Source organism: Peromyscus maniculatus, chromosome 3 (assembly GCF_049852395.1).
Source record: "Peromyscus maniculatus bairdii isolate BWxNUB_F1_BW_parent chromosome 3, HU_Pman_BW_mat_3.1, whole genome shotgun sequence".
NCBI classification, from domain to species: Eukaryota; Metazoa; Chordata; class Mammalia; order Rodentia; family Cricetidae; genus Peromyscus; species Peromyscus maniculatus.
In genome coordinates this window covers 65613867-65636718 of record NC_134854.1, presented here as the reverse complement: position 1 = coordinate 65636718, position 22852 = coordinate 65613867, and the positions used below count along the sequence as shown (strand labels likewise).

The 22852-nt window shown below is 46.8% G+C and overlaps 1 protein-coding gene across 1 annotated transcript; it reads right to left on the bottom strand.

Annotated features, from left to right (window-relative positions):
• Positions 1-17126: 17126 nt before the first annotated feature.
• Atp6v0e2 (ATPase H+ transporting V0 subunit e2) lies at positions 17127-21454 on the bottom strand. Its single transcript, XM_006995431.4, has 4 exons — positions 21209-21454; positions 19653-19700; positions 18940-19067; positions 17127-18502 (listed from the first exon to the last, which is right to left on the bottom strand). The coding sequence occupies exons 1-3, from the start codon at positions 21310-21312 to the stop codon at positions 18974-18976; spliced, it is 246 nt and encodes an 81-aa protein (XP_006995493.1). The 5' UTR covers positions 21313-21454; the 3' UTR covers positions 17127-18502; positions 18940-18973.
• Positions 21455-22852: the final 1398 nt, after the last annotated feature.

Sequence of the window (22852 nt, the reverse complement as noted above, 5' to 3'; positions counted from 1 at the left end):
AGTCAGGCAGGAACCTGGAGGCAGGAACTGATGCAGAGGCCATGGAGGAATTCTTCTTGTTGTCTCATTCCTCATAGCTTGCTAAGCTTGCATTTTTATACAACCCAGGAACCCCTGCCCATTAATGGCACTTTCCCCAGTGGACTAGGCCCTCCCACATCAGTTATTAATCAAGAAAATGCCCACAGACTTGCATACAGGCCAGTCTGATGGGGCATTTTCTCAGTTGAGGTTCCTCTTCCTAAATTACTCTAGTTCGCATTAAGTTGACAAAAACCTAATCAGGACATATCCCATAATATTTCCCTTTTAATTTAACTTTCACAGGTTGAACATTTAGTGTTTGACCCAGAGTACCACCCACCCAAATGCTTTTACTTTCTTACACATCTTGGATCAGGGATAGGGGTGGGGATTCTTGGACTGTGTCCTCTGGGTGAGGAGACTTTCTTGCTGGATTTGTTACATAAAGCTGCTGTTCTTTGGAGGTCATGCTATTTGAGCAATCAGGTTGCATAACAAATCTTGTTCTGATAATAAAACTCACCATGTTGGCAAATAGAAGGGATTGTTTTGTTCAATTAACTTTTTAAAGTTTTAGTTATATGTACGTGGGTGGGTCGATGTATGTGGGTGCTGTGCCTGCAGAGGCCAGAGGCGTCAGAGCCCCTGGAGCTGGAGTCCTGGGTGTCATGGGTGGTTGTAAGCCACCTGACCTAGGTGTTGGAGTTGGAAACTTGTGTCCTCTTGCATATTAAGAGCCATATGCTCTCTGAAGCACTGAGCCATTGCTCCCACGTCACAGAAACTGCTTCCTCTTCTTTTTAAAAAATTATATTTTTATTAATTCTTTGAGAATTTCATATGATGGATGTATTTTGATCATATCCACCCCTTCTCCTCCAATTCCCAGATCCATCCTCACCTCTGAGGAGACTGAGGCTGGAAGAAAAGTTTCTAAAAGAATATTTTTAGATTTATTTATGTGTGTGATGGCTTTGCCTGCGTATATGTCTGTACACTGTGGGCATACCTGGTGCCTGCAATGTCAGAAGAGAGTGGCAGACCTCCTGGAGCTAGAGTTACAGACAGTCATGAGCCATCATGTGGGTGCTGGGAATCGAACCCTGATCCTCTGTAAGAGCAACAAATACTCTTTTTTTTCCTGGCTAAAAGATTTATTTTTTTTTAATTTATTTTATTTTATTTTTTAATGCCGAATGCTGTTTTTTGAAGGAGGGAAGAGGTCTTAAATACAGGCTTACAGCACAATGGGAGAAGCCTGGAGGCCAGAAGTTTGCTACAGATGTTTTACAATCTTGCATCTAAGCTGTTGATGCCCATTATGCAGGATACACAGATAAGGAACTTCCCTTAAGCATTCAGGAGGGTGGAACCTGGCAGGGGATTAGCATAGGGAGGATATCAAGGTCAAGGTCAGCAAGCAAGGCAACAGTTACCCAAAACGGGGGCCAGGTACCTACAGGTCCCCCTTTTACTAAAAAATGAGCTTCTGACTTAGGTTGCATGGGAAATTAGCAGGTCACCTACCCGTCATGGAGACGCCTGCCCAGGCCACACAGGCGCTCTGTCTTAGGTTGGTGAGCACCCCCCAGGCATTACCTGTCTCTGAATACTCATTATCATACCGGCTCAATTGTGTGTGAACTGCATGGTTAATTGCTGCCAAAGATCTCAAAGTGGCACTGGACTTGCAATCTGTGTGTTCGACACAGAAAAGACCAACAGAGGTCCTATCCCACCCATAGCCAGTAGGCTAAAGGCAACTGAGCCCTTCCCTTCCTTAATGAGCCTTACTGCAAATTGGAGTCCTGCAACAAATACTTTCAACCACTAATCCTCCTCCCCTGCCCTAAGGGAAAGGGTTTGTTGTTTGGTTTTGGTTTTGGTGATATGATATAGAAATGATGAGATAAAAGGGTAGATTATTTAATCTACTTTAATCCAAAAAATAACTATTAATCTCAAAATATTTTACATTGGTATGAATCTTGGTTTGTTGATACAAATTTTTTTTTTGATATATATTTTTTATTTTACAATACCATTCAGTTCTACATATCAGCCATGGGTTCCCCTATTCTCCCCCCTCCCACGCCCTCCCCTTACCCCCAGCCCACCCTCCATTCCCACCTCCTCCAGGACAAGTCCTCCCCCGAGGACTGTGATCGACTTGGTAGACTCAGTCCAGGGAGGTCCAGTCCCTTCCTCCCAGACTGAGCCAAGTGTCCCTGCATAAGTTCCTGGTTTCAAACAGCCAACTCATGGAATGAGCACAGGACTTGGTCCCACTGCCTAGATGCCTCCCAAACTGATCAAGCCAATCAACTGTCTCACCTATTCAGAGGGCCTGATCCAGCTGGGAGCCCCTCAGTCTTTGGTTCATAGTTCATGTGTTTCCATTCATTTGGCTATTTTTTTTTCAATAATTGAGTAAAACTGAAATTTATTATATGCCACAGTCGTCCTAGGGACCTCCATGCTATATATATAGCCTCTATGGTTCTATGGGTTGTGGTCTGATTGTTCATTTTATATCTAGAATCCACCAATGAGTGAGTACATACCATAACTGTCTTTCTGGGTTTGGGTTACCTCACTCAGGATGATTTTTTCTAGTTCCATCCATTTGCCTGCAAATTTCATGCTTTCATTGTTTTTCTCTGCTGAGTAGTACTCCATTGTGTATATGTACCACATTTTTTTCATCCATTCTTCCGTTGATGGGCATCTAGGTTGTTTCCAGGTTCTGGCTATTACAAATAGTGCTGCTATGAACATAGCTGAGCATGTATCTTTATGGTATGTATCAGCATTCTTTGGGTATATGCCCAAGAGTGGGATGGCTGGGTCTTGAGGTAGTTTGATTCCTAATTTTCTGAGAAACCGCCATACTGATTTCCATAGTGGTTGTACAAGTTTACATTCCCACCAACAGTGGAGGAGTGTTCCCTTTGCTCCACATCCTCTCCAACATTGGTTGTCATTGGTGTTTTTGATCTTAGCCATTCTAACAGGTGTAAGGTGGTATCTCAGAGTCGTTTTGATTTGCATTTCTCTGATGATTAAGGATGTTGAGCATTTCTTTAAATGTCTTTCAGCCATTTGTAGTTCTTGTTTTGTGAATTCTCTGTTTAGCTCTTTAGCCCATTTTTTAATTGGACTGTTCAGTGCTTTGATGTCTAGTTTCTTGAGTTCTTTATATATTGTGGAGATCAATCCTCTGTCAGATGTGGGGTTGGTGAAGATCTTTTCCCAATCTGTTGGGTGTCTTTTTGTCTTATTGACTGTGTCTTTTGCCCTGCAAAAGCTTCTCAGTTTTGAGAGGTCCCATTTATTAATGGTTGTGCTCAGGGTCTGTGCTGTCGGTGTTTTATTTAGGAAATGGTCTCCAGTGCCAATGCGTTCAAGAGTGCTTCCTATCTTCTTTTCTATTAAGTTTAGTGTAACTGGATTTATGTTTAGGTCTTTGATCCACTTGGACTTGAGTTTTGTGCATGGTGACAGATATGGATCTATTTGTAATCTTTTACATATTGACATCCAGTTATGCCAGCACCATTTGTTGAAGATACTTTCTTTGTTCCATTGTATAGTTTTGGCTCCTTTGTCAAAAACCAGGTGTTCATATGTGCATGGATTAATGTCAGGGTCTTCAATTTGATTCCATTGGTCCGTATGTCGGTTTTTATACCAGTACCAAGCTGTTTTTATTACTATAGCTCTATAGTAGAGTTTGAGGTCCGGGATGGTGATGCCTCCAAGGGTTGCTTTATCGTATAGGATTCTTTTAGCTATCCTGGGTCTTTTGTTTTTCCATATAAAGTTGAGTATTTTTCTTTCCAAGTCTGTGAAGAATTGTGTTGGGATTTTGATGGGGATTGCATTGAATCTGTAGATTGCTTTTGGTAAGATTGCCATTTTTACTATGTTAATCCTACCTATCCATGAGCATGGGAGATCCTTCCATTTTCTGATATCTTCTTCAATTTCTTTCTTTAGAGATTTAAAGTTCTTATCAAAAAGGTCTTTCACTTGTTTAGTTAGTGTTATCCCAAGGTATTTTATATTATTTGTGGCTATTGTAAAGGGTGATGTTTCTCTGACTTCTTTCTCAGCCCTTTTATCATTTGTGTATAGGAGGGCTACTGATTTTTTTGAGTTGATCTTGTATCCTGCCACTTTACTGAAGGAGTTTATCAGCTGTAGAAGTTCCCTGGTAGAGTTTTTGGGGTCACTTATGTATACTATCATATCATCTGCAAATAGTGAAAGTTTGACTTCTTCCTTGCCAATTTGTATCCCTTTGATCTCCTTTTGTTGTCTTATTGCTCTAGCTAGAACTTCTAGTACTATATTGAATAAATATGGGGAGAGTGGACAGCCTTGTCTTGTTCCTGAATTTAGTGGTATCGCTTTGAGTTTCTCTCCATTTAATTTGATGTTTGCTGTTGGCTTGCTATAAATTGCTTTTATTATGTTTAGAAATGTTCCTTGTATTCCTATTCTTTCTAAGACCTTTATCATGAAGGGGTGTTGGATTTTGTCAAAGGCTTTTTCAGCATCTAGGGAGATGATCATGTGGTTTTTTTCTTTCAGTTTGTTTATATGGTGTATTACATTGACTGATTTCCGTATGTTGAACCATCCTTGCATCCCTAGGATGAATCCTACTTGGTCATGATGGATGATTGTTTTGATGTATTCTTGGATTCGGTTTGCCAATATTTTGTTGAGTATTTTTGCATCGATGTTCATGAGGGAGATTGGTCTGTAGTTCTCTTTCTTTGTTGCATCTTTGTGTGGTTTGGGTATCAGGGTAATTGTAGCCTCATAAAAAGAGTTTGGTAGTGTTCCTTCTGTTTCTATTGTGTGGAACACTTTGAAGAGGATTGGTATTAGTTCTTCTTTGAAAGTCAGGTAGAATTCTGCACTGAAACCATCTGGTCCTGGGCTTTTTTTAGTTGGGAGACTTTTAATGACTGTTTCTATTTCTTTAGGGGTTATTGGTCTATTTAAATGGTTTATCTGGTCTTGATTTAATTTTGGTATTTGGTATTTATCCAGAAAATTGTCCATTTCTTCCTGGTTTTCCATTTTTGTGGAGTACAGGTTTTTGAAGTATGATCTGATGATTCTCTGGATTTCCTCATTGTCTGTTGTTATGTCTCCCTTTTCATTTCTGATTTTGTGAATTTGGGTGTTCTCTCTTTGCCTTTTGGTTAATTTGGCTAGTGGTTTGTCTATCTTGTTGATTTTTTCAAAGAACCAACTCTTTGTTTCATTGATTTTTTGTATTGTTCTCTTGTTTTCTATTTCGTTGATTTCAGCCCTCAATTTGATTATTTCCTGGCGTCTATTTCTCCTGGGTGAGTTTGTTTCTTTTTGTTCTAGAGCTTTCAGTTGTGCTGTTAATTCATTGGTATGGGATTGCTCCATCTTCTTTATGTGTGCATTTAGAGCTATGAATTTTCCTCTTAGCACTGCTTTCATAGTGTCCCATAAGTTTGGGTATGTTGTACTTTCATTTTCATTGAATTCTAGGAACTCTTTAATTTCTGTCTTTATTTCTTCCTTGACCCATTGATGTTTCAGGTGGGTATTATTCAGTTTCCATGAGTTTGTGGGTTTTCTATAATTTTTGTTGTTATTGAGTTCTAACTTTAAGGCTTGGTGGTCTGATAAAATACAGGGGGTTATTCCAATTTTTTTGTATCTGTTGAGATTTGTTTTGTGTCCAAGCATGTGGTCAATTTTTGAGAAGGTTCCATGGGGTGCTGAGAAGAAGGTATATTCTTTTGTGTTAGGATGGAATATTCTGTAGATATCTATTAGGTCCATTTGAGTCATAACATCTGTTAGGTCCTTTATTTCTTTGTTAAGTTTCAGTCTGGTAGATCTATCTTTTGGTGAGAGTGGTGTGTTAAAATCTCCCACTACTAATGTGTGGGGTTTGATGTGCGTTTTAAACTTTAGTAGTGTTTCTTTTATGAATGTGGGTGCTTTTGTATTTGGAGCATAAATGTTTAGAATCGAGACTTCATCTTGGTGGATTTTTCCTGTGATGAATATGTAATGTCCATCCTGGTCTCTTTTGATTGATTTTAGTTTGAAGTCTATTTTATTAGATATTAGGATAGCTACACCAGCTTGTTTCTTAGGTCCATTTGCTTGGAAAACCTTTTCCCAGCCCTTTACTCGGAGGTAGTGTCTGTCTTTGGAGTTAAGGTGTGTTTCTTGTATGCAGCATATGGATGGGTCCTGTTTTCTAATCCATTCTGTTAGCCTGTGTCTTTTTATAGGTGAGTTGAGACCATTGATATTGATGGATATTAATGACCAGTGATTGTTAATTCCTGTTATTTTTTTGGTTGTGTTGTGTTGTCCTTCTGTGGTGTATGTTGGTGTAGGATTATCTATTGCTTGATTTTTCATGGATGTGTTTAGCTTCTTTGGGTTGAATTTTCCCTTCTAGTGCTTTCTGTAGGGCTGGGTTTGTGGACAGGTATTGATTAAATCTGGTTTTATCCTGGAATATTTTGTTTACTCCGCCTATGGTGATTAAGAGTTTTGCTGGGTATAATAGTCTGGGTTGGCATCCATGGTCTCTTAGTGTCTGCATGAGGTTTGTCCATGATCTTCTATCTTTCATAGTCTCTATTGAGTAGTCTGGTGTTATTCTGATGGGTTTGCCTTTATATGTTACTTGGTCCTTTTCCTTTGCAGCTCTTAATATTTTTTCTTTATTCTGTGTGTTTAGTGTTTTGATTATTATGTGGCGAGGGGACTTTTTTTTTGGATCCAGCCTATTCGGTGTTCTGTAAGCTTCTTGTATCTTCATAGGTATTTCTTTCTTTAGGTTAGGAAAGTTTTCTTCTATGATTTTGTTGAATATATTTTCTGTGCCTTTGAGTTGGTATTCTTCTCCTTCTTCTATCCCTATTATTCTTAGGTTTGGTCTTTTCATGGTGTCCCAAATTTCCTGGACGTTTTGTGTTAGGACTTTTTTGTCTTTATTGTTTTCTTTGACTGATGAATCTATTTTCTCTATCGTGTCTTCAGTGTCAGAGATTCTCTGTTCCATCTCTTGCAATCGGTTGGTTATGCTTGTTTCTGTAGTTCCTGTTCGTTTTGTCAGGATTTCTATTTCCAGCATTTCCTCAGCATGTGTTTTCTTTATTGTCTCAAATTCATTTTTCAGATCTTGGAATGTTTCTTTCATCTGTTTAATTGCTTTTTCTTGGCTTTCTTTGATTTCTTCCCATTTTTTGTTCGTTTTTTCTTCCATTTCTTTAAGGGAGTTTTTTATTTCCTCTCTAATGGAGTTTTTCATTTCCTCTTTAAGGGAAGTTTTTATTTCCTCTTTAAGGGAGTTTTTTATTTCCTCTTTAAGGAAAGTTTTTATTTCCTCTTTAAGGTAGTTTTTCAATTCCTCTTTAAGGAAAGTTTTTATTTCCTCATTGAGGGAATGTTTTATTTCTTCTTTAAGGGCCTCTATCATCTTCTTAATGTCATTTTTAGGGTTGATTTCTTCTGTTTCTTCTGTCATGGTATGTTTAGGTCTTGCAGGTGTAGAATCACTAGGTTCTGATGTTGCCATATAGGTCTTTATGTTGTTGCCTGTATTTTTGCACTGGCGCCTACTCATCTCTTCCTCTGTGAGGTGCAGGTGGTGTCTGTGTCTGAGAGTGCCTCTCTTGTTCTAATTTTTAGTCTTGGTTTAGTAGGGGTTCTTGGTTAAATTGGTGCTTTTGGGCTATTTCTTCAGGGGCAGCTGATTTCGATCGGTGAATTATATACTTATGATTCTGGTGATCTGGTTTGGTGTCTGGGTAGCGCCTTCTTCTGTGTTCTCAGGTCACTTTTTGTTCATTTGTCAACTCCTCAGCTGATCTTGTTTCTTCAGACTTTAAACTGTAGGCATCTGAATCCTCTCCCAGATGGGTTTCAGCTGAGCAGGGTAGTCTCACCAACACCTCCAAGTTGTTGGGTTTCACAGGATCAGCAGCTGGGCCCTGGGTTGTCCTCAGACGGAGTGTTCAGATTCGTTCTGGTTCTGACCCACGGAGATAGCTTCTTCCCCAGATGTTGGGGTTAGGGGCGTCCCTATTCCAAGCTGTGTCTGCTTGTCTCCGTCCCTGGGCCTGTTTACCTCTGCGGTCCGCCGCCGGGCCTGTATGTCCCTGTCAGCTGCCGCTGGGTCTGTCTGCCTCTGGGGGCCGCCACCGGGCCTGAATGTCCCTGTCGGCCGCTGCACGTCTACCTCAGCGGGCTGCCGCTGGGCCCGTCTTCCTCCACAGGCCGCCGCCACAGGCCTACCTGTGTCTGCTTGTCTCCGCCGCCGGGCCTGTCTACCTCTGTGGACCGCCGCTGGGCCTGAATGTCTCTGCCGGCTGCCACCGGGCCTGAATATCTCTGTCGGCTGCCGCTGCTGGGCCCGTCTACCTCAGCGGGCTGCTGCTGGGCCCGTCTACCTCCGCGGGCCGCCGCCGCAGGCCTACCTGCGTCTGCTTGTCTCTGCCGCCGGGCCTGTCTACCTCTGTGGGCCGCCGCTGGGCCTGAATGTCTCTGCCGGCTGCTGCCGGGCCTGAATGTCCCTGTCGGCCGCTGCCGCCGGGCCCGTTTACCTCAGCGGGCCGCCGCTGGGCCCGTCTACTTCTGTGGGCCGCCGCTGGGCCTGAATGTCTCTGCCGGCTGCCTCTGGGTCTGAATCTGTTGATACAAATTTAAAGTTAATTTTGTTATACTGTATGTATGTTTCTACTCTTGTTTGGGGTATTGTGTTTATTCAGCTCATTTAAAAATATAATGTATAATTAAGAAATACAGATTAATAGTCATCTATAATAGTCAAACTTATACTCATGTTAGGTATGTTTTCAAGGTCATATACAGATATATTTAGATAGATAGATGGTCTTCAAACACTTCAAAGATCTACAGAATATGGTATTTAATATGTTTAATAATCTAAGGCTTTTCATGACAGTGAAACATGCCTTCTCATGGCAGCACCAATCTACTTCAGAGGAGATTATGGGCATCGAAGAAACTCCATATGGAGTTTGTTTTCCTTATGACAAAAGCTAGCCATTTAGACAAAAAAAACTGCCCTTCCTCAATTGCTGACAGTATATTGTCCAAACTGGACCAGCAGGACACAAAATAAAGGACTGGCAAACTTTGCTGAGACAAGATAGGATAGTCCTTCAAGATTCCCTGCTTCTCAAAAATGTCTGTCAGATAGATATACTAGGCCTGTAGGCCAAAGTTGGATATCCCAATGTTACAGAAGAACTTCAGGTGACTGTCCAGACAGCCAGATGTCCCTGTCATTGGGTAACATTGCACCCTTCTGGGGTCTGTGATGGAGTTAAAGACTAAATAATTAGACTTAAAGTTTCCCTTAGTTATGATAAGAGGTAAATTAGGTATAAAACTTTAGACTCACGAAGATAATAGAGTATTTTCTCTAATTTTGCAAATACAAATGAAATGCAATTCTTACTTGATAACTATTTTGTGGTATATAATTTTACTATGTTAAACTTAAAACCTTCCTTTTAATTAGACAAAAAGGAGGAAATGCTGTGGAACAATCTTTGTACACTGTAAATATGTATTGCTCTCATTGTTAATAAAAAGCTGATTGGCTGATGGCTAGACAGGAGTTTCAGAGCAGAGGGATGCTGGGAAGGAGGGTGGAATCAGAGGAGTCTCAAGCCAAATGCAAAAGCAGCAGCATGGGAAGTTCATAGAAGACAAAACGGACCTCACAGACATGAGCAGACCAGTGCTCATTGCAAGAAGGATGGATGCCACTGCCTGAAACCAAAGGCAGGGCCTAGGAGTGCGAGGGAAGGAGAGGAGCACAGCAGAGGGAGGAACTGGCCTTGTTCAGATGGTGAGTGAAGAGGCCCAGGGACTCCCTGACCCTGTAGTGCCAATTACAACTTTCCCACAGAAGCTCTGGGAAACGGACAGTCAGAATCATACTGTGAACAGAACTAACCAGTACACTATCTAAGAGGAATGCCACAATATGATAATCTATGTGCTGCCCCAAGGCTCTGGAGCCCTTGAGTGGAAAGCTGGGAGGCCATTCTCGTAGTAGAAGTGATTGGCATTTTGCAGCAGAGGGAGACAAAATGGCAGTACTGGCTTAGGGGTAAATCCAGTCAGTACCCCGGCTAGACATGATGAAGGATTGCTCAAAGTTTGGCAGTGAGGTTGAAAAACGGGGAGCCTGGGGCTGGAGAACCAGATTGAGGCACTGCTTTCTACTCCTAAAGTGAAAACCAAGACAATTGCCGGACAGCTCACTCCAATAAGCAAGAAATGAGAACTTTGTGAAAACAAGCAGATGTGTTGCTCTTCTGCCTGTCATGAACTGTACAAGATACACATGCAAAGTGCATGAGACACGGAAGACTCAGGAAGCTGGAAATAATACTGTTACAGTGTGCCCAGATGAGGCAATTCCACCTCTGTCGTGATTGCTGAAGAGTATGTCATACAGACTAGGACTAGTCTATTGTTTGATTTGGTGAGGCAGACAGAACCCAGGACCTTGCACATGCCAAGTCATTTTCAACATGACTTTTCAAAAGAAGAAGAAGAAGAAGAAGAAGAAGAAGAAGAAGAAGAAGAAGAAGAAGAAGAAGGGGAAGGGGAAGGGGAAGGGGAAGGGGAAGGGGAAGGGGAAGGGGAAGGGGAAGGGGAAGGGGAAGGGGAAGGGGAAGGGGAAGGGGAAGAAGAAGAAGAAGAAGAAGAAGAAGAAGAAGAAGAAGAAGAAGAAGAAGAAGAAGAAGAAGAAGAAGAAGAAGAAGAAGAAGTTTTCTAAGGTCCTACCTTCCCACCCACCCCACCCCGCCTCGCACCCACAGCCGCTTATAAAATAATCACTCAGAGGCTTAATATTATTTATAACTGCTGGGCCATTAACTCAGGATTATTACTGACTAGCTCTTACACTTGAATTAACCCATAGTTCTTATCTATATTTAGCCATGTGGCTTGGTACCTTTTCTCAGTTCTGCCTTGTCATCTTGCTTCCTCTGTGTGTGGCTGGTGACCCCTGACACTGCCCTTCCTCTTCCCAGAATTCTTTTAGTCTGCTCACTCTGCCTATACTTCCCACCTGGCTACTAGCCAATCAGTGTTTTATTAAACCAGTGTACAAGAGCATTATCCCACAGCACTTTCCAGATAAGAAGACCAGTGTTGATGCTGTGGCCTTTTATTTTGAATTCAGGGGTCAATGTGGAGGTACGTTGTGGCGGCCTTGGGGCCCACTGGCCTGTAGTCCCCCAAAGCTTGGTTGTTTCCTTTCCCCCAGAATGTCCAGATGAAGGGTGATGGGCACCCCAGGGTGTCTGCTTCCCTCAGGCTTCACAGCCTTCTTTCACAGAGCTCTAGAGAAATGGCCCAATTTAGAGACTGCTGATGAACCAACATTCTAGAATTTTGCTCCCCACTGTGTGTGTGAGAAGCAGAGGTGGGACAGGAGAAGACTTCCTCAGGAATATTTCAGAATGACTAGAGACATTTATGGCTGTCCTAATTGGAAGCAGGGAAAAGTAGTCTGATGGCATCTGATGGGTAGAGTCAGGGGTGCTGTTAAATATCTAGGTATTCACGGGTTACTCACCCCTAACCCCTTAACGTCCATTTAATTACCTAGTATAAACTGCCATTTCTTCGAGGCTGGGAAACCCAGCTGAGGTCCTTGAGGGCCTCATTTGGCACCAGAACTCTTAGGATCTGATGTAGTTTAAAATGCAGAATCTGGGATAGCAAGACGACTTAGTGGGTAAAGGCACTTGCTGCCAAGCCTTATGACCTGAGCGTGAGTCACAGGACCTGCATGATATAAAGAGAAAGGACTCCTGAAACTTATCTGCTGAGCCCCACATGAACACCATTGCATGCAAAGGCAAACATGCATGCATGTGCATGCTCACACACACACTAAAATGTGATATATGTAAAAGGGTGTTACTTTTGTTTATGCTGCATTTGTTTAATGATGTAAGGATGTGCATTTTTTTTCGAGACAGGGTTTCTCTGTGTAGTTTTGGTGCCTGTCCTGGATCTTGCTCTGTAGACTAGGCTAGCCTTGTCCTCACAGAGATCCACCTGGCTCTGCCTCCCGAGTGATGGGATTAAAGGAGTGTGCCACCACCGCCCGGCCAATGATGTGTGTTTTAATTATGTAAAGATAGTTGTAGTTGTTTCACCTTGCCTGCCTAAGGCACCTGATTGATCTAATAAAAAGCTGAACGGTCAATAGCTAGGCAGGGAGGGATAGGAGAGGCTGGCAGGCAGAGAGAATAAATAGGAGGAGAAATCTAGGCTAGAGAAAAGAGGAAGGAAGAGTGAGAGAGAAGAAGGAGGAGAGAATGGGGGACATGCCTGGGGCAAGAAACCAGGCAAACACCACCCAGCCAGACACAGAAAAGCAGTGAAAGTAGGATGTACAGAAGTGAGAGAAGTAATAAGCTCCAGGGCAAAAGGTAAAGAGAAACAGGCTAATTTAAGTTAAAAGAACTAGCCAGAAACGTGCCTAAGCTAGGCTGAGCATTTATAACTAATAAGTCTCTGTGTCGTGATTTGGGAGCTGGCTGATGGCCTAAAAGAAAAAGTCTGGTTCAATCACACAAACATTTTCTTGACGTGAGAATGCTTCAGATTACAACCACCAATTTTCTAGTAATCCAGATGGTTAATGACTACAGTTGCCATGTTGTACACAAGACCTCTTGATGGCGTTTCTTTTGTCTTGCTGGAATGCTGCATCTGGTGCTCAACATCTCCCCAGAGAGAGACTTGTTAACAGGAGTGTGGCCTGGATTCACACAGGACTAGGGTCATCTGCTCTCACTTACAAGATGTTACAAGATGAACAGAGCTGGAGTGGCGGCCAACTGACTATGTTCCCAGAAACCCAGAATTTTATCCAGTTAAATCACTCAGGCATGGGACTTTCAGAGGCAGCCAACTCCACATGGGCTTATATTCATCCCTTCACAATTCCAAGTTACCAGCAATTCTTTTTGGGTGTAGAAAACAAAATCTCCTGCAGGTCACATGTTATAGTTTCTGTGGGGACAAGAATAGCCCCTACCTATCTCTAGTGAGAACCTGGGCCCATGAGTGTCCCTGACATCAGTTGGACTGTACCAGGTCACTCTCTGTGATGCTGAGGTATGACAATGTCACAGGTGTAAGGAGGCCTGGAACCAGGGCACTAATGCTGCAGCCTCTTAGCTTTCTGTCTTTTTGTCTCCCAAGCAGTAGTGACCTGTAGGGACTGCTCAAGACTCGCTAGCCATCATTGTTATTAAACATTCTTGAAGGATATTTCATGCTGGTATGGCATAGGCTGAGGAACCCTCACTGCTCCTGCTCAAAGCCATTGCTAAGGCCATGGTCTTGATATCAGCAGCCCCACCAAGTATTGCATAAATTGGACTGTCTTTCTGGAGACTTGCGCCCTGCACACTCTGCCTTCTGCTGGTCATGTGTGGGCCCCATGCGGCTTAAATTTGCTGTGCTGTCTCTTCTTTTCTCAACGGACTTGTTACTGGGTGGGATGGTCTCTGCTCCAACTTCCCATTTTGGCCCTTGCCATGGTTCAGGAGTACTGTATCCTACACCACTGCCCCTTTGTAAATATCTCTGTCCCAGGAACATTCTGTGAGCCTCTGTGCTGGCTGATACTGATTTGCCTCTCATGGAGGGAAAGTCCTGTTTGAAACAGAACTATAAAAGTTGCTTGGCACAGAATGGTAAACCTGCACCCAGAAACAGGAGCAACCCTACCATAAAGACCAAGGCCAAGTCCTGTGGACCACTCCTTTGAAATGTCCTGTCCTCAGACCTGGGAGGACCTGGCTCCCTCTGATCCCCTCCACCCTCAGGCAGGGTGCTGGATAGGCAGATCTCAGCCTCGGGGCTTCAGCTATGAGGAGGGTTATATTCCAGACATGGAGACTGCTTTTCTTCACAAATCAGGAGATGTGTGCTTTGTATTTTAGGGCAGAAGTAAGGTGGTCAAAGACCATGTGAACAACTGTAATCTTTATTCTGCCGGGCTTCTGTGTCGGCGTCCCCGACACGCCCATCATCCCCAGCACTTACTAAAAACAGCTCACAGCAGCAAATCCCTCCTCTGTTTCCAAGATGTCCATGTGTGCTTCTCCCAGAAGTGTCACTTACAAGGACCTGAATACCCTTCATCTGAAATGCCCTCATCAGGGAGAACATGACCTCTCTCAACCTCTGGGAGAGCAAAGACCTAACTCTCATCATGGACCACCAACAACACAGTCAGCCTCATTTCATCCACACTGACCATTTGTGTGTGTGGTTCTGGGCATAAAACCCAGGCTTGTGCACACTTGGCAATCACCTGCCACTGACAGCACCCCAGATCTTGTTTAGTGAGACAGGGTCTCAGTGTGTAGTCCAGGCTGGCCGTGCAGTCTCTGTCTTCTGACTCTGTCTCCTGAGTGCTGGGATTATAGGCATGTACCACATGTGGCTTAACCAACTCTATCTTATAGTCCTGAACTTCCCTTTCCCTAATTTAACTTGAGCCCCTGATCACACCCCACACCCCTCTTGACTCCCTTATTCTCTCTCTCTCTCTCTCTCTCTCTCTCTCTCTCTCTCTCTCTCTCTCTCTCTCTCTCTCTCTCTTTCTCTCTCTCTCTCAAATGTTCTGTCCCCACTGCAAGATCTGATTGGAGTTCAGAGCCTTCTCTCGAGAAGTTGATAAGTGAAACACATTTTGTAGCTTTAATGCCCAGTTTTGTATATCTCCTTTAATTGTGTGTGTATGTGTGCACATGCATGCCATAGTGAACGTGTGAGGATCAGAGGACAACTCGCAGGACTTGGTTCTCCTTCCATTGTGTAGCTCTGGGGATCAAATTCCGGTCGTCAGACTTGACAACGGGCACCTTACTCGCTAACTGACCTCACAGGCCGAGTTCTGTGTGGTTTGGATGAAGCCTCACTGCCCCTGCATAGCCCCACCTCGAGCATGGAAGGAAAGCCCCTCGATAGCACATAATTCTTGGCAAAGGGGTGGGAGACCTAATCTTACCAGAGGGTGAGGAGACAAGTACTCTCAGCCCTCCCCTCTCCTTGCCCTACTGTGTTAGGGTCTCTGGCTAAGATGGGGCCTGGATTCCCTTTAGTGTGTGGCTATCTAGCTTCGATAAATTCTCTGCTTGAAGCCCCATGGCTCTCTCTAAGCTCACACACAGCTAGAGGCCAGAGGGAGCCCATGATCACGAATGCTCTGAGATGACTTTGAGAAGGTCTTTCCATAACTACTTGCTTTGAACGGGTTGTCCTGTGCCTGACACTATGTTCCCCACCCTGAACCCCTGTAAAAGTAAGTGCGTGGATCCAGACCTCCATCTCCACAGCTCACTAATCTCCGTGTGCATGGTTTGGGTGTGTTGTATACCGTGGGTACCCATAGTAGCGACATCCTTTTTTCCATGGCTGTCCTCTAACCACAGCAGGGCATTCTCTGTCTCCACAGTTATGAATGAAGCCGATGGCTGCACAGAAAAAGCAAACTAGACAGGATAAAGCCACAGGCTAAGGAGCTGCCAGGCCCAGGCAGGCCAAAGGATGCCTAGGGAGCATCTCTCCATGTCTCCATCCTCCAGTAACAGAGAGGCTGCAGCCAGGGAGCTCAGTGACTTCCAATCACAGACACACACATCTGGCAGCATCCAAAGGAATGCCATCAAACCAGCACCAAGAAGCACAGAGTCCAGACAACAAACAGCTTGGAGAAGGGAGCAGCTATTTGCAGAGAAGCCCCCCATTCCCCGACCCCGGGGCCAAAGAGGACTCCAGGTACCCCAGACCGGAAGCCCTGACAGCGGAATGCAGCAGGCTGAGCCTGGTGGGATCAGTGGGAGGAGGTGAAGGAATGGTCCCCTACACCCAGGGCTCACACACATGGGCCTGGCATGTTTGTTACCCAGAGGTGCCTTCCATCTGCAGCTCCCTTTTATCACTCTACTCCCAGCTCCAGAAGGCCCACAGGCCCTTCCCTGCCAGCTGTCTTGAGTTTCTCACCTCCTCACCCACTCTCAGCCCCCAGCAGCCTGATGTTGCCGGCCAGCAAAGCTCCCAGCTGGCTTTGATTTCTTGGGGTGGAGGGCACTGGGGGCATGTGATACCCTGGGCCATTCTCGCCCCTTCTGCCCTCTTCCTCTGGGTTATTTGGTTCCCCTCTTGCCTCTGGACCCTCCAAGCACTCTCCCACCCATCGAGCTTTGTGGATTGAGCAGCTATGGCCTCTCTGTCACTCCAACATGTGGACAGTCATTGTGACTACCCAGCCCTCTGTGTAAGGCAGTCTAATAAACCGCCTTCTCTCTCTCTCTCTCTCTCTCTCTCTCTCTCTCTCTCTCACACACACACACACACACACACACACACACACACACACACACACACACACACACACACTTCTGTTGGTTCTGTACCTCCAGAAAACCCTGACAAGCTTGCTCCTTGTTGCCCTGAGGATCAATCCAAACCCCTCCACTGGCTCCAGGATCCCAAAGGTGAGTACGCCCCGGTTCTTTGCCTCCCCCGACCCCCACAGAATTGAGATTTTAGCCTTCTCTAAGCTCCAGACCCTGGCCCTGGAATACCTGATCCCTCTGCTGCCCTCCTCAACCCAACAAATAGACCCCAAGCTCAGACGTCCAGCAACAGTGAAGGTCATGCTCGGAAATGGAGCCCGCTGTATACACAGGCACCGTGTCCTCTGTCTTCGGGAGTAAAAGCCAGAGACTGAAGTGCCGCTTGAATGGGCCTTGGCCTTTCTCCTGCTGGGCAGGTACTGGGCCAAGTGTAGGACAATCTGTAGAGCCAGCCTCTCCTCCAGACCTCAAAAACATGCGGGGGTCCCCTGCATCCAAGTCCCAGAAGTACAGTCCCTTTTCCTGTCCCCAGAGCCACCAGTAAACAAACAGAAGACATCTGAGTAGAGGGGACGGAGAGAGACAAACAGAAGACATGTGGCCGCTGGCAAACCTAGCCGAGGCCAGACTCTGGCTCCTAAGTCACGACCTTGCATCACTAGTATTTATTAGACAGGAATCAGCTTTTCAACACAGGTCATGCTCACCAGGCCCCATCCCACAGGCAGGCTTCAGGGGTTAGGGCAGGGAGGGAGAGGCTACCCATGGAGGCCCCCATCTAAGCTCTCAGCAACCAGCAGCCCCAGGGCTCAGCAATCTGAGCTGCAATGTATTCCCCCGCCACTCCCCAAATGACCCCGGAAAGGGGAGGAAGACCAGACCAAATAAATAGTCAATAAATAATCAAGGCCGGTTTGTCTTCCCCTGGGAACTCAGCCACTGGCTGGGAACCAGGGGTTGTGCAGGGCTCTGTCCTAGCTGGCTCTGGCAACTCAGACAGGAGTGTGAAGTCCATACTCACCCTCTCAGAAGAGGGAGGGCATGGGCTGGAGGGGTCCCCTAGGCTGATCCCCCCTGTGGTCTGCATTCTCTGTCTTCCACTGTGCCTGGCACAGGGCCACATGAGCTTGAGGACAAAGGGTCTCAGAGGCCAGGGAGGCATAGTGCCAGGAGTACCTCATAATCATTACCTTTGTCTGTCCCCAGCCCCAACTCCAGATCTCTTCAGTGCTGTTGGGGCCAGCTGTGGGATCCATCCCACCACACAACGAAGAGTGTAGCCTCCTGGCAGGAGTGGCTGCACCCCAACAAACAGGTTCTAGGGAGTGGGTGAGCTTATCTACAGAGGGGGAGCAACGTGACTAGAACATTCCAAAGACACACTACCTCCCTCTCGTGCTGAGTGACTTCACTGCTACAGAAGACTAAAACATGAAAGTTTCTATCTTGACCCAAAGTACAGTGCGGGGGGTGTTTTTGGTGTGACTGTTTCTTTAGGACATCAACATCTCAAGTGTTGTCACATCTACAAGTGTTTGAAACTTAAAAAATAATCCACACCAAGCTGGAGAAGGCCTGTGACCCTGACCCAATATTTCACAAGGTGGAGGCAGAGCTGAAAAGCTTGGAGTATCCTGGGCCATATGTCCCTTCTCCACAAAGGCCCATGTCCTTTCTGGGACTGGGTTGAGTCCTGGCATCTGCTCTCAGGATGAAAACAGATCCCCCCCCCCGCCCCAGCAAGTTCAGACCCTTACCCAGGATCTACTTGGAAGAGAGAGAAAACTGCCTTAAAGGGGATTTAAGCACAGGTTGGCTCCAGCTGTGGCCAGACAGAGCACAGGGCTTTCCCACATGGAGTCCCCCTAATGGCTGGGAAGCTGAAACCAGGATGGCTCTGAGGGGGTGGATCCCACAGCGCTGGCATGGAGAACACAGGAGGGTTGACTGATGGGTGGGGCCAGTGGGAATGCAGGGTCTCCAGGGACGTCAAGGCTGGGCCATCCACAGCAGGGTACCTGAAAAGCACATCACATTAAGGGTCACCACCTAGACACCCCTTCACCCTCCCTCTGCTTGGAAGCTCCCTCAGCCAGCTCCTTTCCCTGCCTGGACCAGCTGACCCTCACCCCGCTCTGTCCAGGCTGGTCTCTTACTACCCATGGCCAGCCTCACCTTACCATGACCAGCTGACAGATGGGTCTCACCCACACCCTGTCCGCCCCTGTGGTCTGGCAGGCTACAGCTGAGGCTATGTGTTTGAGCCTCAGGAAGAAGCTTACTGAAGACAGGGACTTGGGACCCTAGTCGCCATCCATCTTAGCAGCGAGCATGGCCTTTATGTCCCTTGCTAAACAAACTGATTCCTGAGTCCAGAGGAAACCCCTGGTCCTGATCCCCTCCCTCCCCACCACAGGCCCCTCAGTTCATCCTCAAGTGAGTCTCCCCTCAGTACCTGGGGCCAGAAGCCAGCTGATGACTCTCAGTGGTCACTCCCACAGGAAGCGCACATACCAGATGGTCTCATTCTTCATTTGTGGACCAAAGAGGGGGTTCAGCTGAGCCAGGATGGCGATGAGCCAGCTGCGAAGGACAGCAGAGTGAGGGGACTGGGCACAGAGGGGACCCATCCCACACACCAAGGGAGAACTCGGCTACTCTCTCTTCCAAAGAGCATGCAGCTAATCTAGACTCTGTGTCCTGGCTGGCACTGGGATTGGGCTTAGGATTTGTGGGGTTTGATGTGAGGTGATTTGATTTTCTGTAAGTATATAAGGTCCCTGAGCTCGGGCTGGACCCAGGGTGAGGGCTCTTTAGGGACCTTAGGGAGCCACCCTGCATTGCCACACACACCTCTGCTGCCCCCTAGTGGTTCTACACTGACTTAAGTCCAATCACCAGGGCGTTCCTTAGCAGTATGATGATGCCCTGATTTCTGTGACTTGCTGAGTCTGGAGTGGAGTACAAAAGTTGTGTTTAAACAACCAGTCCAATCTGGAGGATTCTGATGCCCAGAGAGGAGCGGACCTACTGAGCTGGCCCAACTCATGTATCTCACAGCTCAGCTGGGGGCAACACAAAGCTCATGCAACTGCCACCTGGGAGGCAGAACCAGACCCAGCACTGGTGACGGCCACAGCCCCAGCTCCGGGGGAAGGCGGTACTCACAAGAGGTAACAGCAGACAGCAGTGGCCACCAGCATGGTGATGATCACCCTGCAACAACAGAAGGGGAAGGGCAGCTTTGGCACACAGGGCCAGAGAAAGAGCTCCCCGTGTCCGCTGGTGCCACCTGGACAGGAGGCTGAGGTCCCTTCCGAGTGAGAATTACAAGACAAAGCTTAAGAACATCAAAGGGCATCTACATCCAAGGTATGCCGTAAATCTCTCCTTTTCTCGTCTCCATAAGCAAACACTTCTCCGTCTTCACGCTGGAGAAGGCTTTGCCCAAGCTCCATTTGTGGCAGCCCACTATAGGATGGCTTCAAAATTCACCACACACACACACAAACACACACACACACACACACACACACACACACACACACACACACACACACACACAAGATGGGGTAGGAAGCAAGGAGGCAGAGCCAATGTTAACAGGGGCCGGGCTGTTGTAAAGAAAACAGGGGCTTTGTGCCCACTCGGAGGAGACCAAAGATAGAGGCTTCCAACAGAGCTGGAGATGCATTAGATGAGAAGGAGCTCACCCAGACTTTCGGGAGAGACGACCCTGGAGTGGCTACAGAGGAAAGAGCCCAGTTAAAATCTTTTTTAAAAGACTTATTTTTATTTTTACGTGTGTGTGTGTGTGTGTGTGTGTGTGTGTGTGTGTGTGTGTGTGTGTGTATGAACTTGTGTGCCCAAAGGCCAGAGAGGACCTCAGATCTCCTGGAACTGTAGGTAAGACAGTTGTGAGTCACCCCATGTGAGCGCCAAACTTTGGTCCTCTGGAAGAGGAGGGTCTCTCCAGCTGCCTTCAAATGTGCAGGAATAAAGGCAATGCCCATCTACAGCTCCAGCTAAACCTTAGGCTAAACCTAATCCAAGGCAGAGAGCCCGAGCACTTCAGGGTGGTGCTGAAGAGATTAGTACTCCATCTTCCTTTAACATTAGTGACCACTCGCGGCTGTGCACGGGACAGTCAGTGCTGAGACAATGCACAGACGGCAAAGCGTGAGGGCTTCATGACTGAGAGGCCAACAGGGGGAGGGACTGGTAAACGGTGCAGAAATCTGCTAGGCACCTTCCAAAAATGAAGGGAGCTAAAATCATCCCGTACACACAACGTGCCCAGGACGATGCTTAGGGCAACCCTCACAACAGCCTTACACAGCAGGTATTGCCATCGTCCCTCTTTTGCTAGGTGAGGAAACTGAGGCCTGGCATTTGCCCAAAGTCACACAGCTGGCAACGATGGCGCATCAGTGTCCATGGGTGGCCTTTACCGACTGCACGGGTGTGTGTATGGGGTGGTGTTGGTGTTGCATTTAACCACATTCAAACGTCCCTGACTTCTGAATCTACCCTTTCACCAGGCCCCCCTGCCTGTTTCCTGGCAGCCGTGGCCCAGGTGCAGATCTGGAAGAAATCACAGAGAGGCGTTCCGGTGTGGTCATGAGCTGAAGGGTAGCAAGCGGGAGCCCCAAGGTGAAGAGGTGAGCCTAGCCAGGGGATGGGGGAGGGCCCGCAGGGAATCGAGGCCTGCTTGGCTTTCTTACCCGCGATTGGGTCCTTTGGGCACGAACCATGGCCCAGCGATGCCGATGAGGCCCCAGAACGTGGTAAAGATGATAACTGGGAGGGCAAAGGAGTGTGCTGTCATGGCTGGGTGCGCGATGCTCAGGTGGGATGCTAGGTCGAACGGCGGACTCTCTAAGCAGGTGCACGTCCTGGAAGAGAGCGGTGAGCATGCGCAACGGGATCCAAGTAGCTCAGGCCCTGGACCAAGCGATTCTGCGCTCGCGCATCTCTGAACCCCGCCCGCTGGGAACGCAGCCTGAACACCAGCTGTCACTCAGGGCCAAGGGCGGGGCTTCTTAGGAGTCTTTTCCTTGATTGGCTGAGTAGGGTTTGCTCCGTCGCAGATGATTCCAGGCTCGGGTTTGCACTTACTTTCCTTTCTTATTCCCACCAAGACATGGTGGGTCACAAGTTGTGCTCTGGCTGCCCAGGTGTCTGGGCTGCCCAGGACAAGGAGACAGGGCAGGAGGAGACCCGAGCCGGAGCGGGGGACTGCACGGGGACCACAGGGACTTCGATTGTGGAAGTTCATGTAGTTGGGAGTCCACAGACTTGGCCTCCCATCTTTCACCCAGTACCACGTTGCCCTCGGTCGCCTCGGTCGCAAGCTCGAGGGAAGCATCTAGCAGCTTAAAACTCAACATTTTCTCCATCAGGACAGGAAGGGTCTTTCTTGGACTTTTTTGGTCCCATATCTCCCTCTTTTGTGGAGAGCCATGGGATCTGTTGATCTCCACCCTCTGTAGAGATCCTTTCTATAGAGAACAGTGGCTCCAGGAGACATCCTTGGCAGCAGATCCAGCCCCTTGCAGCTGACCAGGGCTGCATACATCCCCGGAAGCTAGTGGTTGCACAGCATGGGAAATGGGGCACCCACACACGCACACACACATTGGATGCAGACGGGAAATGCCTGTCCTCGAACTTGCCTCTGCCGGTGATGTGCCCCTAGCTATCTAGAGCAGGGACAGGTCACATCCGCTTTTCCCTAATTAAGACTGTTTTATTCATCTTGTCAAACTTCATGCACGTTGGAGGTGAAGAGAGGGTGGTATTCAAAGATCTCAGGCGCAAATAAGCTAGTTGAGGTGTCACACGATAAAATACTACAGCTCAGACTTGTTTAAAAGCCTTACTGCCCAGGGTGATGGCACATGCCTGTAACCGCAGGAAAGTGAAGCCACTCTCTTGTCTACCGTCTCCCCTGGAGGGTTTTGGTTGACACTAGCTTTACTGGGTACCTTGCAGTGATTCCCGTCCAGTTTGTCCTCTGACCTCCCCACATGCACCATGGAATGTGTGCCTCATACAAACACAGACATAAAATAATGATTTTTTAATGTTTCCAAATCCTCCCTGGGAAGCGACAGGAAACCAAGCCTCAGTGCCACAGACTTGTCACGACACCTCTTTGTGGATATAGGTGGTGGTAGTGGGGGTGGGCAACAATTTCGGGTGTCTGTCTTTTTAGCAAGGCCTCGTGATACTCAAACATATGGCCATGTGCTCCTCAGGCAAGGCTTGGGAGCTGGGAAACTTAGTGAGTGGGAGGAAGAGGGTGAGGGCAGTGGTCTGCTGCTTTCTTGTTCTCTTTCTTGCTCCCCAGCAGGGATATGAAAGCC

Coding starts and splice junctions, on each gene's coding strand:
- Atp6v0e2 (XM_006995431.4), bottom strand. CDS start 21,312: ATGACAGCACACTCCTTTGCCCTCCCAGTTATCATCTTTACCACGTTC. Junction 19,701..21,208: donor CCCAAAGGACCCAATCGCGG/GTAAGAAAGCCA, acceptor CTGTTGTTGCAG/GGTGATCATCACCATGCTGG. Junction 19,068..19,652: donor GCTGTCTGCTGTTACCTCTT/GTGAGTACCGCC, acceptor TGTCCTTCGCAG/CTGGCTCATCGCCATCCTGG.